At 45.3% G+C, this 18,692-nt stretch overlaps 1 protein-coding gene across 1 annotated transcript in view; it reads left to right on the top strand.

Annotated features, from left to right (window-relative positions):
• The window catches only part of LOC126106834 (uncharacterized), an 85,502-nt gene that overhangs the window by 8,230 nt on the left and 58,580 nt on the right, over window positions 1–18,692 (top strand). The window contains exons 3-4 of the mRNA XM_049913232.1: window positions 6,935–7,010; window positions 11,956–12,045. Of these exons, the coding sequence (XP_049769189.1) occupies window positions 6,935–7,010; window positions 11,956–12,045 (166 nt within the window). The remainder of the gene's footprint in view (window positions 1–6,934; window positions 7,011–11,955; window positions 12,046–18,692) is intronic.

Below are 18,692 nucleotides of genomic sequence, written 5' to 3'. Positions count from 1 at the left end.
GGGGTGTTTACTTCGAAGACTTGTCAAGTCTTCGAAGCAAATACTCTAAAAACGAATTTACGGAATCTAGATGTTGATGGCTCCACTTCAGCAGAGTATCGATATAGCAGATTGTTTACACATGGAGTGCATTCTGGCCTGAGGACGGCATTAATGAGATGCCGAAACTGGTCGTCTAAATAAAATAACTTGTGAAAACAAACAGCTGTTTGGCGATTGACGATTTCTTCTAGAATAGTAAACACATAACTATTTTTTCATCTGTCTCGTTTTCATCTGGCTGCCGCCTGTGCATAATTAGCCAATGGCCGTGCTGCAGTGGTAGCACAGGTTTCCATTAGATCTCCGAAGTTAAGCGCTGTCGGGCTGGGCTTGCACTTGGATGGGTGGCCATCTGGTCTGCCGAGCGCTGTTGGCAAGCGGGGTGCACTCGGCCCTTGTGATGCAAACTGAGGAGCTGCTTGATTGGAGGATGCTAAGTTCACCGGACTTGGATACGATGTGACGTCATTATGATGTATACACGATACATCGAAAACGGTAGAAACCGTATATCAACTATTCGACTTTTGTGAACTTTCGAGAGGTTGTGACAGGGTAGCGCTGTGCTCTGCGCCATTCGTTTGTGAACAGTAGACTCCAAAGCTGAACTGAGTATATGATGACCAAACACATTGGTTCTCCGAGTAAGAGACCTTTACTGGTGCCATCTTCTGCAAGCTGCATCCAGCAAACGTAACGAGACTTCTGCATAGTTTAAGGTATGCACTCATGTTGTGATGCAATTCGTATTTTGCATTATCTTGTCTTAGCAAATTGTACTGCTGACATAAACCACATTGACATGGCCAGGTACATGCTAAAACTATTGTGGTTGTATACATGACATAATATACAGTACGTCTGGTTTATCATACCACCATGGAATGCTTTGACACTGCATTCAATCATTTCATACGTCAATCAGTACTAGACACTAACCTTTGGTTAAGATTACATTGAGAAATCCACTTCCCCTCGTATTTCATCTCCGGTCGACGATTTTTCTTCAACAATGCCTCATATTTTTCTTTTAAGTTCGAAATTCAATCATTCTACACACCAGTCATTACTGGACACTAAGGTACCTGTCTCTGCGGTCCGAGTGTAAAATTACTTGGAATTATGGTTGATGAAAGACTATCTTGGGATGGACATATAAATTACTTTGCTAACGAACTTGCACGAGTTCTCTTTCAGCAATATAAATTAAGAAAAAAAGTCAGGAAGAGTACGGTGCTACAATCTAATATGTACTGACAAGACCAATTGTATGAAACCATACTAAAATGTTGATAATAAATAAATATTATTTTCGGCGTAAGCGTTCAATACAACAATCACACAATCTAATCTGGTCAGGACATAAGAAGACTTCACTTTTTTACGAAACGTGTAGTCCGTGGTGTTTTCAAGGCCACGGTCAGGAATATTTCTATTAATATCCAGCTCTTTTACTTTTATTTTGGAGAAATACATATACGCTGCCACACTGAGCTGTTTTCAGAATCGCACGTGTCAAAACAAACAACTAGCTGGCGACAGTTTAGAATCTCGAACGTTCGTAAAAGTCGATAGGTGTGTTAATCGACTACAGCGTATATACGTCATAATGACGTCACATCATATCCAGGTTGGGTGAACTTAGCATCCTCCTGCTTGATTGAGGAGTGGCGGCTCCGGTCTCGTAACCTGACATACGGAAGGGAGGGCGGTGTGCTAACCACGTGCCCCTCCCTATCCACATCCGGTGACGCTTGTAGGTTGAGGATGATACGGTAGAAGGTCGGTACCGTTGGGACTTCACGGCCTGTACTGGCGGAGCTTAGTTTTTATTCATAATTAATATTAGTATGGAAGAGTATAAATATCATTACATAAGTGATTATTGTACAATACAACGAAGTTCTACAGCGTACATATTATAGCTGACGCCAACAATGCTTTGCAGAAAATACCGTAAAAGTAGAGGTCAAACGTGCCACTTCCGTGTGACTTCTCTCTATGTTTAATTGTGGCATAAAGTAATAGACAGTGTGTACTTTTATTTATGTCTTAATGGAAGCTGCATTCTTCATTCGTAAATATTGTTTCAGTTAAAAGTATTTCATTAACATGATCTGGGCATTGTTAGATCCCAAAGTATATCATGTGATCAAAAGTATCCGGACAACCCCAAAAACATGCGTTTTTCATATTAGGTGCATTGTGCTGGGACCTACTGTCAGGAACTCCATATCAGCGACCTCAGTAGTCATTAGACATCGTGAAAGAGCAGAATGGGGCGTTCCCGGAACTCACGGACTTTTGACGTGGTCAGGTGATTGGATGTCACTTGTGTCATACGTCTGTAGGCGAGATTTCCACACTCCTAAGTATCCCTAGCTCAAATGTTTCCGATGTGATAGTGAAGTGGAAACGTGAAGGGACACGTACAGCACAAAAGCGTACAGGCCGACCTCGTCTGCTGACTGACAAGGACCGCAGACACTTGAAGAGAGTCGTAATGTGTAATAGGCAGACATCTATCCAGGCCATCAGACAAGAATTCCGAACTGCATCAGGTTGCACTGCAAGTACTATGACAATTAGGCGGGAGGTGATAAAACTTGAACTGGTCGAGTGGCTGCTCATAAGCTACACATCACGCCGGTAAATGCCAAACGACGCCTCGCATGGTGTAAGGAGCGTAAACATTGGACGACTGAGCAGTGGAAAAACGTTGTGTGGAATGTCGAATCACGGTGCACACTGTAGAGATCCGATGGCAGGGTGTGGGTATCGCGAAAGCCCTGTGAACATCATCTGCCAGCGCGTGTAGTGCCAACAGTAAAATTCGGAGGTGGTGGTGTTATGGTGTGGTCGTGTTTTTCATTGAGGGTTCTTGCGCCCCTAGTTGTTTCGTATGGCACTATCGCAGCATAGGGCTACACTGATGTTTTAAGCACCTTCTTGCTTCCCACTGATGAAGATAAATTCATGGATGACGATTGCATCTTACAACACGATCGAGCACCTGTTCGTAATGCACGGCTAGTGGCGGAGTGGTTACACGACAATAACATCCCTGTAATGGACTGGCCTGCACAGAGTCCTGCCCTGAATCCTACAGAACACATTTGGAATGTTATGGAGCGCCGACTTGGTGCCAGGCCTCACCGACCGACATCGACATCTCTCCTCAGTGCAGGACTCCGTGAAGAATGGGCTGCCATTCCCCAAGAAACCTTCGAGCGTCTGATTGTTCGTATGCCAGCGAGAGTGGAAGCTGTCATCAAGGCTAAGGGTGGGGCAACACGATACTGAATTCCAGCGTAACCAATGGAGGGCGCCACGAACTTTTAACTCATTTTCAGCCAGGTGTCCGGATAGTTTTGATCACATAGTGTAGATCACCAAACTATATAAAGAGGAAATCAATTATACTCACCATAGCAGGTTTAAGAGTAAGGGAACGTGGGGCGCTTGCAAGTCGCAGGAGTTGGACAAAAGGTTGGCGAGAAATACATGCTTGAACATAAATGCAGATGCCAGTACCGAGCGTGGTGGCGTAGTGGTTAGACACTGGACTCGCATTCGGGAGGACGACGGTTCAATCCCGCGTCCGGCCATCCTGATTTAGGTTTTCCGTGATTTCCCTAAATCACTCCAGGCAAATGCCGGGATGGTTCCTCTGAAAGGGCATGGCCGACTTCCTTCCCCATCCTTCCCTAATTCGATGAGACCGATGACCACGCTGTCTGGTCTCCTTCCCCAACCAACCAACCAACCAACCAACCAGATGCCAGTCAAGCCTGCACGTTGCACTGTTGTATTGGATCACAAACGGCAGCTGTGCAGTGTTGTCAATACGCTGTGCCATTCGTGGTCAGGGCGCTGTTCTGCGTATTTGTGAGTGCTTTATGTCGGAGATAAGTGAACTGGAAGCGGGTAAATCGTCGGTGCTAGTGTTGTAGATGCTTTCGTAACGAAGATACACGAAGCCTGGAAAGTAGAAGACGAGATACTGGAGGAAGTAAAATTGTGGCGACGGGTCGTGACTCGTGCTTTGGTAGCTCAGTTGGTAGAGCACTTGCCCGCGAAAGGCAAAGGTCCGGAGTTCGATTCTCGGTCCGGCACACAGTTTTAATCTTCCAGGAAGTTTGATATCAGTACACACTCCGCTGCAGAGTGAATATCTCATTCAGCATACGCATGCTTATTTCCACGTGATGTTCAGAGTTCCGCTGTATGAACTGCCTTATCATTGACGACAACCAGATCGTCCATCAAGACAGGTTCTGCCACAGTTCTCTGCAGCTGAGTAGGTGTTCGAGGTCTCGAGGTTCGCAACACATACCTTGTCCTCCGAGATGTATCCCTATTTCTTCATGTTTACCTTACACTGAGACTTGGTTAAAATGGCTCTGAGCACTATGGGACTTGGAACATCTGAGATCATCAGTCCCCTAGAACTTAGAACCACTTAAGGGGCTCCGGAAAGGCTCAAAATCATGAAAAGTTCAATTTTTACTTTTTTGCGTTTTCTGAATCTGCAGACTATTACCTTTTATTAGATATATAATTTATTCAATTCCGAAGACTACAACTATTTTTAATTTTTTTTAAAATGTGTTCTACATGGGCGTGACCCACTGTGGCGCTGTTAAACTGCTGTCAAATGGTGTTATTATTAACGTCCGTGTTCATCAGGTACATTTTAGTGATGTGAGATAGAGTATGTGTTGTGGCTAACCTGTGATGGTTCAATATATATCGCTGGTGTGATTGTCGATTGTTTCTTGTTTATTTACTCTGTCGTTATCTCGAAAATATTCGTAATTAATTCTGTTTCTTGAGTCTCTGTTTTGTTGAAGTATAATCATGAGTAAAAGTAAAGTTGCTGTTGCGACTTTAAATGATGGCAACATTGTAAGGTGCAAGGTATTTAGAAATGTGGGAATGAAGATAGGTTCTAACATGGTACGAGCGATGCGTGCTTTAGACAAGGAACGCCTTCGGGCTGCAGACAGGGCTGTAAAGAGTCTAGAAATACAAGCAAGAGTAAACAGGAGGAGAAACAAGAGGAAGCTGGAGGAGGAGTTTGCAGAGGATGAAGATAATCCATTCTATGGACCTGGAATGCACTAAAAAGTTAATCCAATCTTTGTCGCTCGATTCCCAAAACTTTTATTTTCTCATACTAATTACATGTTTTCTAAGGATCTTCCAAACATATTTGTTTCAAACTTTCAGTAAATGTTACACAGTACCTTCTGCATAATTTAACACAGCCTTTTTCCAAAAAACTGTATATTTTTGAATATATAAATAAAAACTTGCAAAAAAATGTTGTGAATTTTCATTACAATTGAAAAAAAAATCATCTTTAATAACTGAACTAAAATTTTGTAAAATCCCTGTGTTAAGTTGTAGCCCATATTGCAATAAATAATCTGTAAAAAGTTCAACTTCCTACCTCAAATACTTTGTGAGGAAAGATGTAATTTATAAGCGTTATTTTAACATTGCAAGTATAGGGCGTTCCGGAGCCCCTTAAACCTACTAACCTAAGGACATCACACACATCCATGCCCAAGGTAGGATTAGAACCTGCGAACGTAGCGGTCGTCTGGTTCCAGACCGAAGAGCTTAGAACCGCTCGGCCACAGCGACCGGCTACACTGAGACTATTGAGCACCCTCCATGTCTCCTATGGGAGGTGGTGACCTGCAGCAAGTTCTTCTTTAGGGTCCTCTGATGATGAACTACGCCACAGTTGTATTCTACGCGTTTCACGTGTTGTCGGAACTGATTGTGTTGTCTGCAGGCTAATTTCCCTCGATTTCAGTCTAGGTGCCTGATCTTTATCTCCAAAGAGGGCATGTTTTGTGTCTGCCTCCTGCTTCTATCTTTCCATTTCAGCTGCAGTTCCTTCGGATATCTGGAGGTGCTGCGCCCAAGAGAGAGTAGATCTTTTTAACCGTTTGCCCGCAGGCAGCCTGTGACAATGTGTCCTGTTTCATTTAGGGCAATATTTACCTGTTTGGCATGGCTGGAGTTCTGCCACACACAGGTGCTGTATATTCTGCAGCGGAGAAGCACAAACGAAGGGCAGATGTGCGGACGACATTCAGATGTGCTACCCAGTTGTTGCCGGTCAGTTTTCGAATAACATTGCTGCTAGCACATTATTTCATTTTTATATCACTGCTGTGGTCTTTGCAGGTGAGGGAACGGTCCAACTTCACTCCCAGATATTTTGGAGTATCGCAGTGTGTTGGTTGTTGACCTCCCCAGGTTATGCTCAGTTTCCTCCTGGCCTCTCTGTTCCGTAAGTGGAATGCGCAGAACCGTGTCCTTGATGGGTTTGGCTTCGGGTAGTTACTATCACAATAGTCAGATAGTGTCTTAAGACCTGTTGTTAGTTTTATGTGGAACAACATTGACAACGATATTTATTTCGTTAGATGCTGTATGACCGAGACATAATTCGTCCAACCAAATAAAGTACCACACAGTCGCGGCAGCGGAAGAAGGCGCTGAATGCTTGAGTTTGAATACAAACCTGAAGCGTCAAAAAAATGTTCAAATGTGTGTGAAATCTTATGGGACTTAACTGCTAAGGTCATCAGTCCCAAAGCTTACACACTACTTAACCTAAATTATCGTAAGGACAAACACACACACCCATGCCCGAGGGAGGACTCGAACCTCCGCCGAGACCAGCCGCACAGTCCATGACTGCAGCGCCCAGGACCGCTCACCTAATCCCGCGCGGCAAACCTGATACGTCAAGAATTTCTTGAATCATTTGTTCCAGAATGGCGCCACGTTAAACTACGCTTTAGAGGGTGGTGTCTGTCCTTTTGTTTCGCTTTTTTTTTTCACTAATACCTATTTGCACGCGTTACAGGTGGGCAGCTGCGTCCAGGTCGGCTACTACGCTTTCCTGGTAACACACATGAATCCGCAGAAGATGTGCGTCCGATGTAAGTATCCGATAACTTTAAAACTACTCTTACGTTACAACAAACGTTACGAGCCGAAAGCGGGATTAGATCCACTGTATCAGCCATACGCCAGCAGTACAATTTCTTCCATTTTTAAAATCTGCGTTGTTTTTCTAAAAATGAATCAAAAGAATGGCAGAGTGGGCCATAACAAGCAACTTTGACATAGCAACACATGTCCGCATAGCTTCATCCGTCAGCGCACGGACCGTGGTTTCGAAAGTCAACGTTAAGCGTGCCTAGTTCAACGCTCAGAAACGATGCGACCTACACATATGATACCTGTGCCTCGGTGTGGCATACGTGATCGCAGCGCTTTCCAGCGGCAGTTGCCGGCTGTAAATGGCCCGCACCTCGCACTGTTTGTGAAGCGGACAGGAGTAAAATTTCAACGTTAGCTGTATTAACCCTTTCAGATGCGAATTTTTTCTGGAGGAAGGAATAATTTTAGTTATGTGGTAACGCTCTTAGGTAATATTTAATGGATTTTAGAGGCGAGACTTATACAAAAATATGTACCCATTTTCAAAACATACTTTGTACACTTGGCTTCATTTTACGGACTAAAATAACTTATTACAAAATATCATCTATCGTAAAATGATCATTCAGTAACTACCAGACGAAATAACAACAACAACATTAAAAAAAATGGTTCAAATGGCTCTGAGCACAATGGGACTTAACTTATGAGGTCATCAGTCCCATAGAACTTAGAACTACTTAAACCTAACTAACCTAAGGACATCACACACATCCATGCCCGAGGCAGGATTCGAACCTGCGACCGCAGCAGTCGCGCGGTTCCAGACTGTAGCGCCTAGAACCGCTCGGCCACTCCGGCCGTCCAACAATATTCAATTGTACAGTGGAATATAGTGCACCAACCACATCCGTGTACTATGGTCGGTTGCTTGCTTGCGTCGCCGAGCGTGGCTCCATACAGGGTGTTACAAAAAGGTACGGCCAAACTTTCAGGAAACATTCCTCACACACAAATAAAGAAAAGATGTTATGTGGACATGTGTCCGTAAACGCTTAATTTCCATGTTAGAGCTCATTTTATTTTCGTCAGGAGGTACTGTACTTCCTCGATTCACCGCCAGTTGGCCCAATTGAAGGAAGGTAATGTTGACTTCGGTGCTTGTGTTGACATGCGACTCATTGCTCTACAGTACTAGCATCAAGCACATCAGTACGTAGCATCAACAGGTTAGTGTTCATCACGAACGTGGTTTTGCAGTCAGTGCAATATTTACAAGTGCGGAGTTGGCAGATGTCCATTTGATGTATGGATTAGCACGGGGCAATAGCCGTGACGCGGTAAGTTTGTATCGAGACAGATTTCCAGAACGAAGGTGTCCCGATAGGAAGACGTTCGAAGCAATTGATCGGCGTCTTAGGGAGCACGGAACATTCCAGCCTATGACTCGCGACTGGGGAAGACCTAGAACGACGAGGACACCTGTAATGGACGAGGACGAGGCAATTCTTCGTGCAGTTGACGATAACCCTAATGTCAGCGTCAGAGAAGTTGCTGCTGTACAAGGTAACGTTGACCACGTCACTGTATGGAGACTGCTACGCAGAACCAGTTGTTTCCGTACCATGTTCAGCGTGTGCAGGCACTATCAGCAGCTGATTGGCCTCCACGGGTACACTTCTGCGAATGGTTCATCCAACAATGTGTCAATCCTCATTTCAGTGCAAATGTTCTCTTTACGGATGAGGCTTCATTCCAACGTGATCAAATTGTAAATTTTCACAATCAATTTGTCTGGGCTGACGAGAATCCGCACGCAATTGTGCAATCACGTCATCAACACAGATTTTCTGTGAACGTTTGGGCAGGCATTGTTGGTGACGTCTTGATTGGGCCCCATGTTCTTCCACCTACGCTCAATGGAGCACGTTATCGTGATTTCATACGGGATACTCTACCTGTGCTGCTAGAACATGTACGACACAACATGTGGTTCATGCACGATGGAGCCCCTGCACATTTCAGTCGAAGTGTTCGTACACTTCTCAACAACAGATTCGGTGACCGATGGATTGGTAGAGGCGGACCAATTCCATGGCCTCCACGCTCTCCTGACCTCAACCCTAAGCTTTCATTTATGGGGGTATTTGAAAGCTCTTGTCTACGCAGGTCCGGTACCAAATGTAAAGACTCTTCGTGCTCTTATTGTGGACGGCTGTGATACAATACGCCATTCTCCAGGGCTGCATCAGCGCATCAGGGATTCCATGCGACGGAGGGTGGATGGATGTATTCTCGCAAACGGAGGACATTTTGAACATTTCCTGTAACAAAGTGTTTGAAGTCACGCTGGTGCGTTCTGTTGCTGTGTGTTTCCATTCCATGATTAATGTGATTTGAAGAGAAGTAATAAAATGAGCTCTAACATGGAAAGTAAGCATTTCCGGACACATGTCCACATAACATATTTTCTTTCTTTGTGTGTGAGGAATGTTTTCTGAAAGTTTGGCCGTACCTTTTTGTAACACGCTGTATATCGGATACGTGACTTATGGTCATGGTAAAGACGTGTGACCACTGTAATCACAGAAATAAAAATTGCTTTCACAGGTGGTTGGTCGCAAAATAAGTCTGCACATGTAATTCGTGTTCAGCTTCGTTAGTCTCTTTCTCCATTTGAGTTTAACAGTGTTTCAAAATTAGTGTTCAAATATGTGTGCTGGGAGAGAGAAATTATCCCCCATAGGCACTTGAAGAAACTGAACAGGCTCATTTCGCGACCAATCAGCTATGCTAAATCCATATTTATTTGTTGTGATTACAATGTTCGCACGCCTCTACCACGACTGTAAGTCGTGTCTACGATGCTAGATATTGCCTTGCATGCTCGGAAAGATTCCCCCACGTCCTTTTTTCCACGCTATGATGTCAGAAACTCGGCACGCTCAACGTTCGAATCCACGGTCTGTATGGCGATGGCTCAGCGTTGGGCGCTAAGCGTCATTTAACAGCGCCATACGCCGCCGGGGAGGTAGCCATACAACCTGACATCCGAAATGGGGCGGAACATCGTCACGGAGTTTAGATTAGATTACATTACATTACATTAGAATAGTACTTGTTTCATAGATCATGAATACGACAGTTAGTAATAATGTGGAACATGTCAGGTTAATAAAAAGTGTCAAGATAAGATATTACATTACACAAAATATTATATGACACTTAATTTCTTTTATTTTTTTTTGGGTTGGGGGTGGGGAAATTACCCACTTACTATATCCAAAAATTCATCTAATGAGTAGAAGGAGTTGGCATTCAGAAATTCTTTTAATTTCCTTTATGTGCTATATGGTTATCTTCAGACTTTCGATGCTATTAGGTAAGTGGCCAAAGACTTTTGTGGCAGCATTATTTACCCCCTTCTGAGCCAAAGTTAGATTTACCCTTGAGTAGTGAAGATCATCCTTTCTTCTAGTGTTGTAGCCATGTACGCTGCTATTACTTTTGAATTCGTTCGGATTGTTAATAACAAATTTCATAAGTGAATATATATATATATATATATATATATATATATATATATATATATATATATATATATATATATAGTGAGGCTACAGTGAAGATCCATAGCTCTTTAAATAAGTGTCTGCAGGATGATCTTGGATGAGCTCCAGCAATTATTCTGATTACACGCTTTTGTGCAATGAACACTCTTTTACTCAATGATGAGCTAACCCATAATAAGATGCCATACGAAAGCAGAGAATGAAAATAGGCGTGGTAATATATTAACTGAGATGTATATCGCCAAAAATTGAAATGACCCTAATAGCATAAGTAGCTGAACTCAAACGTTTCAGAAGATCTTCAGTGTGTTTTTTTCGAGTTCAACCCCTCATCAATGCATACACCTAGAAATTTTGAATATTCTATCTTAGCTACCGATTTCTGATCGAAGTCTATATTTATTAATGGTGTCATAACATTTACTGTGTGGAATTGTATATACTGTGTTTTGTCAAAGTTTGATGAGAGCCTATTTGTAGAGAACCACTTAATGATTTTCTGAATAAACATCGTTTACAATTTCATCAATTAATTATTGTCTGTTGGGTGTGATAGCTATACTTGTACCATCGACAATAAGTACAAGCTTTGCATCTTCGTGAATACAGAATGACAAGTCATTAATATATATTAAGAACAGCAGAGGACCCAAGACCGAACCTTGCGGCACCCCATTCTTGGTTGTTCCCCAGTTTGAGAAATCACCTGTTTTTTTGTGCATATTATTTGAACTGCTTATTTCAACTTTCTGCACTCTTCCAGTTAGGTATGATTTAATGAGTTTCTTCCGGCATTTGGTGGGAAGCGAACGCGTTGCGTATGGCAGTGCAAAATCCTGTTCTCATGCGGTCTGAGGTGTTGCGATACACTTTCAGCTTTGGCTCTTTCGTAAAAAAGTTTGACGACCGCTCATGCTGGTAATCACAGCCTCGACTACGGTCTCGTTCTGTGGGCTGAACAGCACGGCCAGTTTTCCCTACAAGACCATCCAGCCGCAAACGCATGACCACCGACCTATGCGCTGGGTGAAATGGATGAAGTAAAGCAGATCAGAAAACAGGAATCATTGCAGTGAAAGTATAGTGCACAAGACATGTCTTTAGTAACACTTGGCTGAGAAAGTGTGACTTCCAGAGCGGCGTATTTTCACAACTTTAGCCCATACTACTTCCCACGTACAGAATTACCATCACTGCTTCCCTCTGAAAACTTCGCTTCCCTTCAGGGATTCAAAGATGTAATAATGCAATTGGTGTGTGTGTGTGTGTGTGTGTGTGTGTGTGTGTGTGTGTGTGTGTGTCTGTGTGTGATCGACAGAGCGAGAGAGAGAGAGAGAGAGGTTAACTAACTTATCTTTTATGTCCACAGATGAAACCGTAATAGTAACAGATCCCCCACCTGTGCGCCGTAGCTATGACTATGACTACTATGACAACGGGATCTACGACCCACGGCGAGGTAAGTGTTCTATGCCATGTTTACACCGCTTCATTTATCTCCATCTGTATCCCGTCTGTTATTTTACTGGCATTCACTCAGTTCAGATAATTACGTATAATACTCTATTGGTAAAAAAAAAAAAAAACTGTTAGTGCATGGATAAAAGAGAGGCACAGACCGAGGTGACGAAAGTCATGGGGTACTGCACAATACTGCGTCGGACCTCCTTTTTCCCGGCATACTGTAGCAACACTTCGTGGCATGGGCTCAACAAGTCGATGGACGTTCCCAGCAGAAGTATTGGGCTCTGCTTCCTTTATAGCCGTCCATAATAGCGAATGTTTTCCCAGTGCAGGATTTTGTGCACAAACTGACCTGTACATTACGTCCCATAAATGTTAGATGGGGTTCATATCGGGCGATCTGAACGATCAAATCGTTCGCTCGAATTGTCCATGACGTTCTTGAAAGCAATCACGAACGAATGTGGCCCGATGACATGGAGCATTTTCATCCACAAAACGTCCATCGTTATTTGGGAACATGAAACCTATGAATGGCTGCAGAAGGTCTCCAAGTAGACCAGGGGCGGGCAGGAATTCTGCACGTGTGCGGTGCACATGCACGTGTGCGGTTAACAGGTGTTCTGCGCGCACACAGGGGCAAGCTGGCCACCCGCTTCTCTCCCCTCCCCGTCATACCGTCTCACCGCTTCTTCCTTTGTAAGGCGTCTTATTTCCTGGCCTGCTTTATTGAATGAAGGAATAAGGTTAGTAGGAGTGCTTGAAAGTAATCGTGGTTTGAAAGAGTACCTATTACCTACGATACGTTTTATTTAATTATCACAGGTGGAGTTTACAATACGTTTAATGTCTGCAACAAAATTTCTACATACAGACAAACACAAACAGTTACGTAAATTTTCATTACTGATGTTTGCTCTTAACCGAGACTTTCATAACAGAAAAAAATCTCTCACAAACGTATGTCGAGCCAAACATTGACATTATCTTCATGGCTTCACGATGGAGACGAGGAAACTCTTGCTGTGGAAAGTCGTGATAAAAATCTATTACACGTCTTGCCAAAAGGAACTTGTCTCCCAGACGAGAATTACGCTGTAGATCTATTAATTCTATTTGCAAACTGGGATGAATATCATCTACAGAAACAGCAGATTGTCTCGAGAACTATTCAGAACCTTGGGATAAGTAAGATATATCCCCAAATCGCTTGAGAAATTCCTCTTTTATTGCACCAAGAACGGCAACATACTGAAATTTATTATAATGGCGTTCAATATTAAACTTCCGCTGACCAGCGAGAATACTGTCACATATTACACATTTCCAATTTTCACGTTTTTGCTCACAAAGAAAAAATTGATTCTCCCATTCCTTTTTAAAAGATAGTAAATCTCCAATTCTCCGTTTCCTTGATTCACTCAGCATTTTCCGGTTGTTGAAATACAACGTTCACTACGTAGTGGTCGCTTCGCTTCAACGTCCGCAGCTTAGCCTGGTACTACACTGCCGCAACCTGCTGGCTGTCGCCACTGCCCCTGTCGACGGTTGCACGCGAGCAGCACACGTGCAGCGCTGTGTGCTCATGAGCCGCGTGCAACGTTTGCCCGCCCCTGAAGTAGACCAACATAACCGTTTCCAGTCGACGATCGGTGCAGTTGCACCAGTGGACGCAGTCCATTCCATGTAAACACAGCCCATACCGCTATGGGGCCAACACCAGCTTGCACAGTACCTTGTTGACAACTTGGGTCCATGACTTTGTGGCATCTGCGCCACACTCGAACCAACTGATATCGTGACTCGTCTGACCATGCCACGGTTTTCCAGTTGTCTAGGACCCAATCGATATGGTCACGAGCCCAGGGGAGGTTCTGCACGCTATGTCGTGCTGCCAGCAAAGACACGTCGGTAGTCTGCTGGCCTAGCCGATTAACGCCCCATTTCGCCGCACTGTCGTACGTCCCATATCGATTTCTGCGGTTATTTCGAGCAGTTTTACTTGTCTGTTAGCTATGACTGCGGTGCTGCTCTCGGTCGTTAAGTGAAAGCCTTGGCCACTGCGTTGACTGTGTTGAGAGCTGGTGCCTGAAATTTGATATTTTCTGCACACCCTTGACACTGTGGATCTCAGAATTTTGAATTTCCTAACGATTTCTGAATCAGGAAGTCCCTTGGGCCTAGCTCCAACTGTCAGTTCCTGTCGTGGAGTCATAATCACGTCGGAAACCTTTTCACATGAATCACGTAAATACAAGTGACTTGACGAGAAATCAACTGTCTCTTAATAAATTTTTGAATTTAACTTTTGAGTCAAAAGGCTTAAGCACTGCCCTTTTATACCTTGTGTACGCGCACTATATACGCGCATGTCGCTACCCCGTGACTTTTGTCATCTCAGTGTAACTATCAGTCTTGACAATGTTCATTATATCACAGGTAATCATACGGTTTTAATTATCACCTCGAAGGAAGGGAAAAAGAAGCATTAAGGCTTTCAAGTTCCGTCGACAGCGGGGTCATTAGAGATGGAGCACAAGTTCGTATTACGAAAGGTTGTGGAAATAAAATCAACTACGCATCTTCAAAGGAACAATGCCGGCACTCGCCAGGCGTGATTTAGAAACCTAAATTTGGAATTGAACCATCGTCCTTTGAAATACATTTCCAGTTGTGCTAACCACTGCGCCCCCTAGTTCAGTCCAATTATCACCTAGAAAAAATTAAGAACACATTTTTTCTTCTTTTTATTGTTTATTTTTTTGGAACAGGTGCGTTTCTGCAGTCCCAGTACACAGTGAAAACCGCATGGCAAAGTATCGTAGCACATGACTATACAAAGTGTGTCCGAGTTCTGTTAGGACTGTGGCTATGGAAAATAAAAAACGTGGATTATGTTCAAAAAATCACTGTATCTTTTCACAATACCCCTGAATCAATACAGAGCTGAAATCTTTTTAATGTTTCTCGAAATGATCATGTAGACCTTGCTTTGGAACTGCGTTTACTCCTGCAGTACAATATTTTTTTTTATGTCCTTTCATTACCATCTTCAATTTGGCGACCAACCAGTGGCCTCTGGTACCCATCGCCAGAATGCGGTCCCCAAAGTGCTCCTCCAGGACATCAAACACTCACCTGCTTCGGTGGGGTCGAGTTCCGTCTTGTTTGAACCACATATTGTCGAAATCAGGTTGGTTGGTTGGTTGGTTGGTTGGTTGCTTTGTGGGACTGAAGGGACCAGATTGCTAGGGCCATCGGTCCCTTTTTCCAAAAACTTCAAACACCCAAAAAGAATAAAAACGAACAATGGAGATGACAAGAGACGACACAGGAGGAGAGAGACCAGGCAAAAGGAATTAAAATCGCACAGTGTGACAGTAGTTGGCCGACCATAGATACAAAAAAGGCAAAGCCAACCACCTAGAAACACACGAAAAAACCCATTCTAAAGTCGTAGGCCAAAGGCCAGACTCAACACAAAAAAATGACAAACAGATCTAGTGATAAAAGCCCCCTGCTCGAATAAAACGCAAAACTAAGCCTGCCATGGCAGTGTCATCTGTTAAAAGGGCAGGGAGCATATCAGGCAGCGCAAACGTCTGTCTGAGCACAGTTAAAAGGGGACAGGCCAACAAAATGTGGACCACCGTCAAAGACGACCCGCAGCGTCATAGAGGCGGGACCTCGCGGCGCAGTAAATAGCTGTGCGTCATCCGGGTGTGGCCAATGCGGAGCTGACGAAGGACAACTGATTCCGTGCGAGTGGCTCGCATGGATGACGCCACACATTCGTCGTCTCCTTGATAGCACGGAGTTTGTTTGGTGTGGTCAGGTTGCGCCATTCAGTGGCCCAAATCGCGAAAAAGTCGCGGCTGAAGACTGCTCGCAAATCGGTCTCCGGGAGGCCAATGACCAGAGACGGTCTACTGGTGGCCTGTTTGGCTGGTTGGTTGGTTGGTTGTTTTGGGGAAGGAGACCAGACAGCGAGGTTGGGGTTGGGTTGTTTTGGGGGAGGAGACCAGACAGCTAGGTCATCGGTCTCATCGGATTAGGGAAGGACGGGGAAGGATGTCGGCAGTGCCCTTTGAAAGGAACCATCCCGGCATTTGCCTGGAGCGATTTAGGGAAATCACGGAAAACCTATATCAGGATGGCCGGACGCGGGATTGAACCGTCGTCCTCCCGAATGCGAGTCCAGTGTCTAACCACTGCGCCACCTCGCTCGGTTGCCTGTTTGGCCAGGCGGTCGAAATGTTCATTGCCCGGTATCCCAACATGGCCTGGGGTCCAAATGAAGGTCAGTGAGCGTCCACTCCTGTAGAGAGCATAAAGAGACTGCCGTATTAACAATACCAAACGATGCCTAGGGAAGCACTGGTCGAGGGCTTGTAGGCTGCTTAAGGGTTTACTACTAATGACGTAGGACTCACCAGAGCAGGAGCGGATATGTTCAAGAGCGCGATAGATGGCAACCAGCTCTGCGATGAATACGCTGCAGCCAACCAGCAAGGAGCGTTGTTGTGTATGGTCAACGTGAGCGTAATCGAAATCAGGGTCGCTTTGGATAGTTGGGATGAAATCATCTTCCAAAACCTTCAAGTACTGTTCGGTAGTCATCGTGCCATCACGGAATATCGCACCGATTATTCCGTATTTGTACACTCCTGGAAACTGAAATAAGAACACCGTGAATTCATTGTCCCAGGAAGGGGAAACTTTATTGACACATTCCTGGGGTCAGATACATCACATGATCACACTGACAGAACCACAGGCACATAGACACAGGCAACAGAGCATGCACAATGTCGGCACTAGTACAGTGTATATCCACCTTTCGCAGCAATGCAGGCTGCTATTCTCCCATGGAGACGATCGTAGAGATGCTGGATGTAGTCCTGTGGAACGGCTTGCCATGCCATTTCCACCTGGCGCCTCAGTTGGACCAGCGTTCGTGCTGGACGTGCAGACCGCGTGAGACGACGCTTCATCCAGTCCCAAACATGCTCAATGGGGGACAGATCCGGAGATCTTGCTGGCCAGGGTAGTTGACTTACACCTTCTAGAGCACGTTGGGTGGCACGGGATACATGCGGACGTGCATTGTCCTGTTGGAACAGCAAGTTCCCTTGCCGGTCTAGGAATGGTAGAACGATGGGTTCGATGACGGTTTGGATGTACCGTGCACTATTCAGTGTCCCCTCGACGATCACCAGTGGTGTACGGCCAGTGTAGGAGATCGCTCCCCACACCATGATGCGGGGTGTTGGCCCTGTGTGCCTCGGTCGTATGCAGTCCTGATTGTGGCGCTCACCTGCACGGCGCCAAACACGCATACGACCATCATTGGCACCAAGGCAGAAGCGACTCTCATCGCTAAAGACGACACGTCTCCATTCGTCCCTCCATTCACGCCTGTCGCGACACCACTGGAGGCGGGCTGCACGATGTTGGGGCGTGAGCGGAAGACGGCCTAACGGTGTGCGGGACCGTAGCCCAGCTTCTTGGAGACGGTTGCGAATGGTCCTCGCCGATACCCCAGGAGCAACAGTGTCCCTAATTTGCTGGGAAGTGGCGGTGCGGTCCCCTACGGCACTGCGTAGGATCCTACGGTCTTGGCGTGCATCCGTGCGTCGCTGCGGTCCGGTCCCAGGTCGACGGGCACGTGCACCTTCCGCCGACCACTGGCGACAACATCGATGTACTGTGGAGACCTCACGCCCCACGTGTTGAGCAATTCGGCGGTACGTCCACCCGGCCTCCCGCATGCCCACTATACGCCCTCGCTCAAAGTCCGTCAACTGCACATACGGTTCACGTCCACGCTGTCGCGGCATGCTACCAGTGTTAAAGACTGCGATGGAGCTCCGTATGCCACGGCAAACTGGCTGACACTGACGGCGGCGGTGCACAAATGCTGCGCAGCTAGCGCCATTCGACGGCCAACACCGCGGTTCCTGGTGTGTCCGCTGTGCCGTGCGTGTGATCATTGCTTGTACAGCCCTCTCGCAGTGTCCGGAGCAAGTATGGTGGGTCTGACACACCGGTGTCAATGTGTTCTTTTTTCCATTTCCAGGTGTGTGTATTGCACTCCACTCAGTCACCAGTTGAGGGTAAAGAGACTTCTCGATCGCAAAATCAGGATTTTCAGTTCGCCAAACGCGCCAGTTCTGCTTATTGGGGAACCCATCCAAATGAAAGTGGGCTTTTTCGCTAAACCAAACCATACAGCGCTTACTAATTCCCATAAAGCCCCGTGGCCAGCAGTGCAGCTTGAACGTCCTACCGCAAGCCGTTAAGAAGTTAGACGATTTTATTTCGTATACTTCAATTATTATCATCCTGTACCTGACTTCCAGGCTATTGTGATCGCATTCGACAAATTCTCGCCCACAAATACAAAACTTAACAAAAAACACTGATGCTGCCTAACTGCTCCGTCGCCATCTTCCGACGAGTGGCAGACATCTACTGTTACATTCGCAGCCAAGACACCTTCTGAAGTGACGCTAAAACTTTCGTCTCCTACACGGCTGTTGTTTATACTTCAAGGATCTTAACGCCGAAACTCACCACGGCATAGAATTGCAGTTTGGAATTACACACAAGCAATGCTAATGGAACTGAGACACATGGCGT

The sequence above is a fragment of the Schistocerca cancellata genome, chromosome 10, assembly GCF_023864275.1.
Source record: "Schistocerca cancellata isolate TAMUIC-IGC-003103 chromosome 10, iqSchCanc2.1, whole genome shotgun sequence".
In the NCBI taxonomy this organism is placed as follows: Eukaryota; Metazoa; Arthropoda; class Insecta; order Orthoptera; family Acrididae; genus Schistocerca; species Schistocerca cancellata.
Note: the sequence above shows the minus strand (reverse complement) of the source record. Positions and strands in the feature narration are given on the sequence as shown.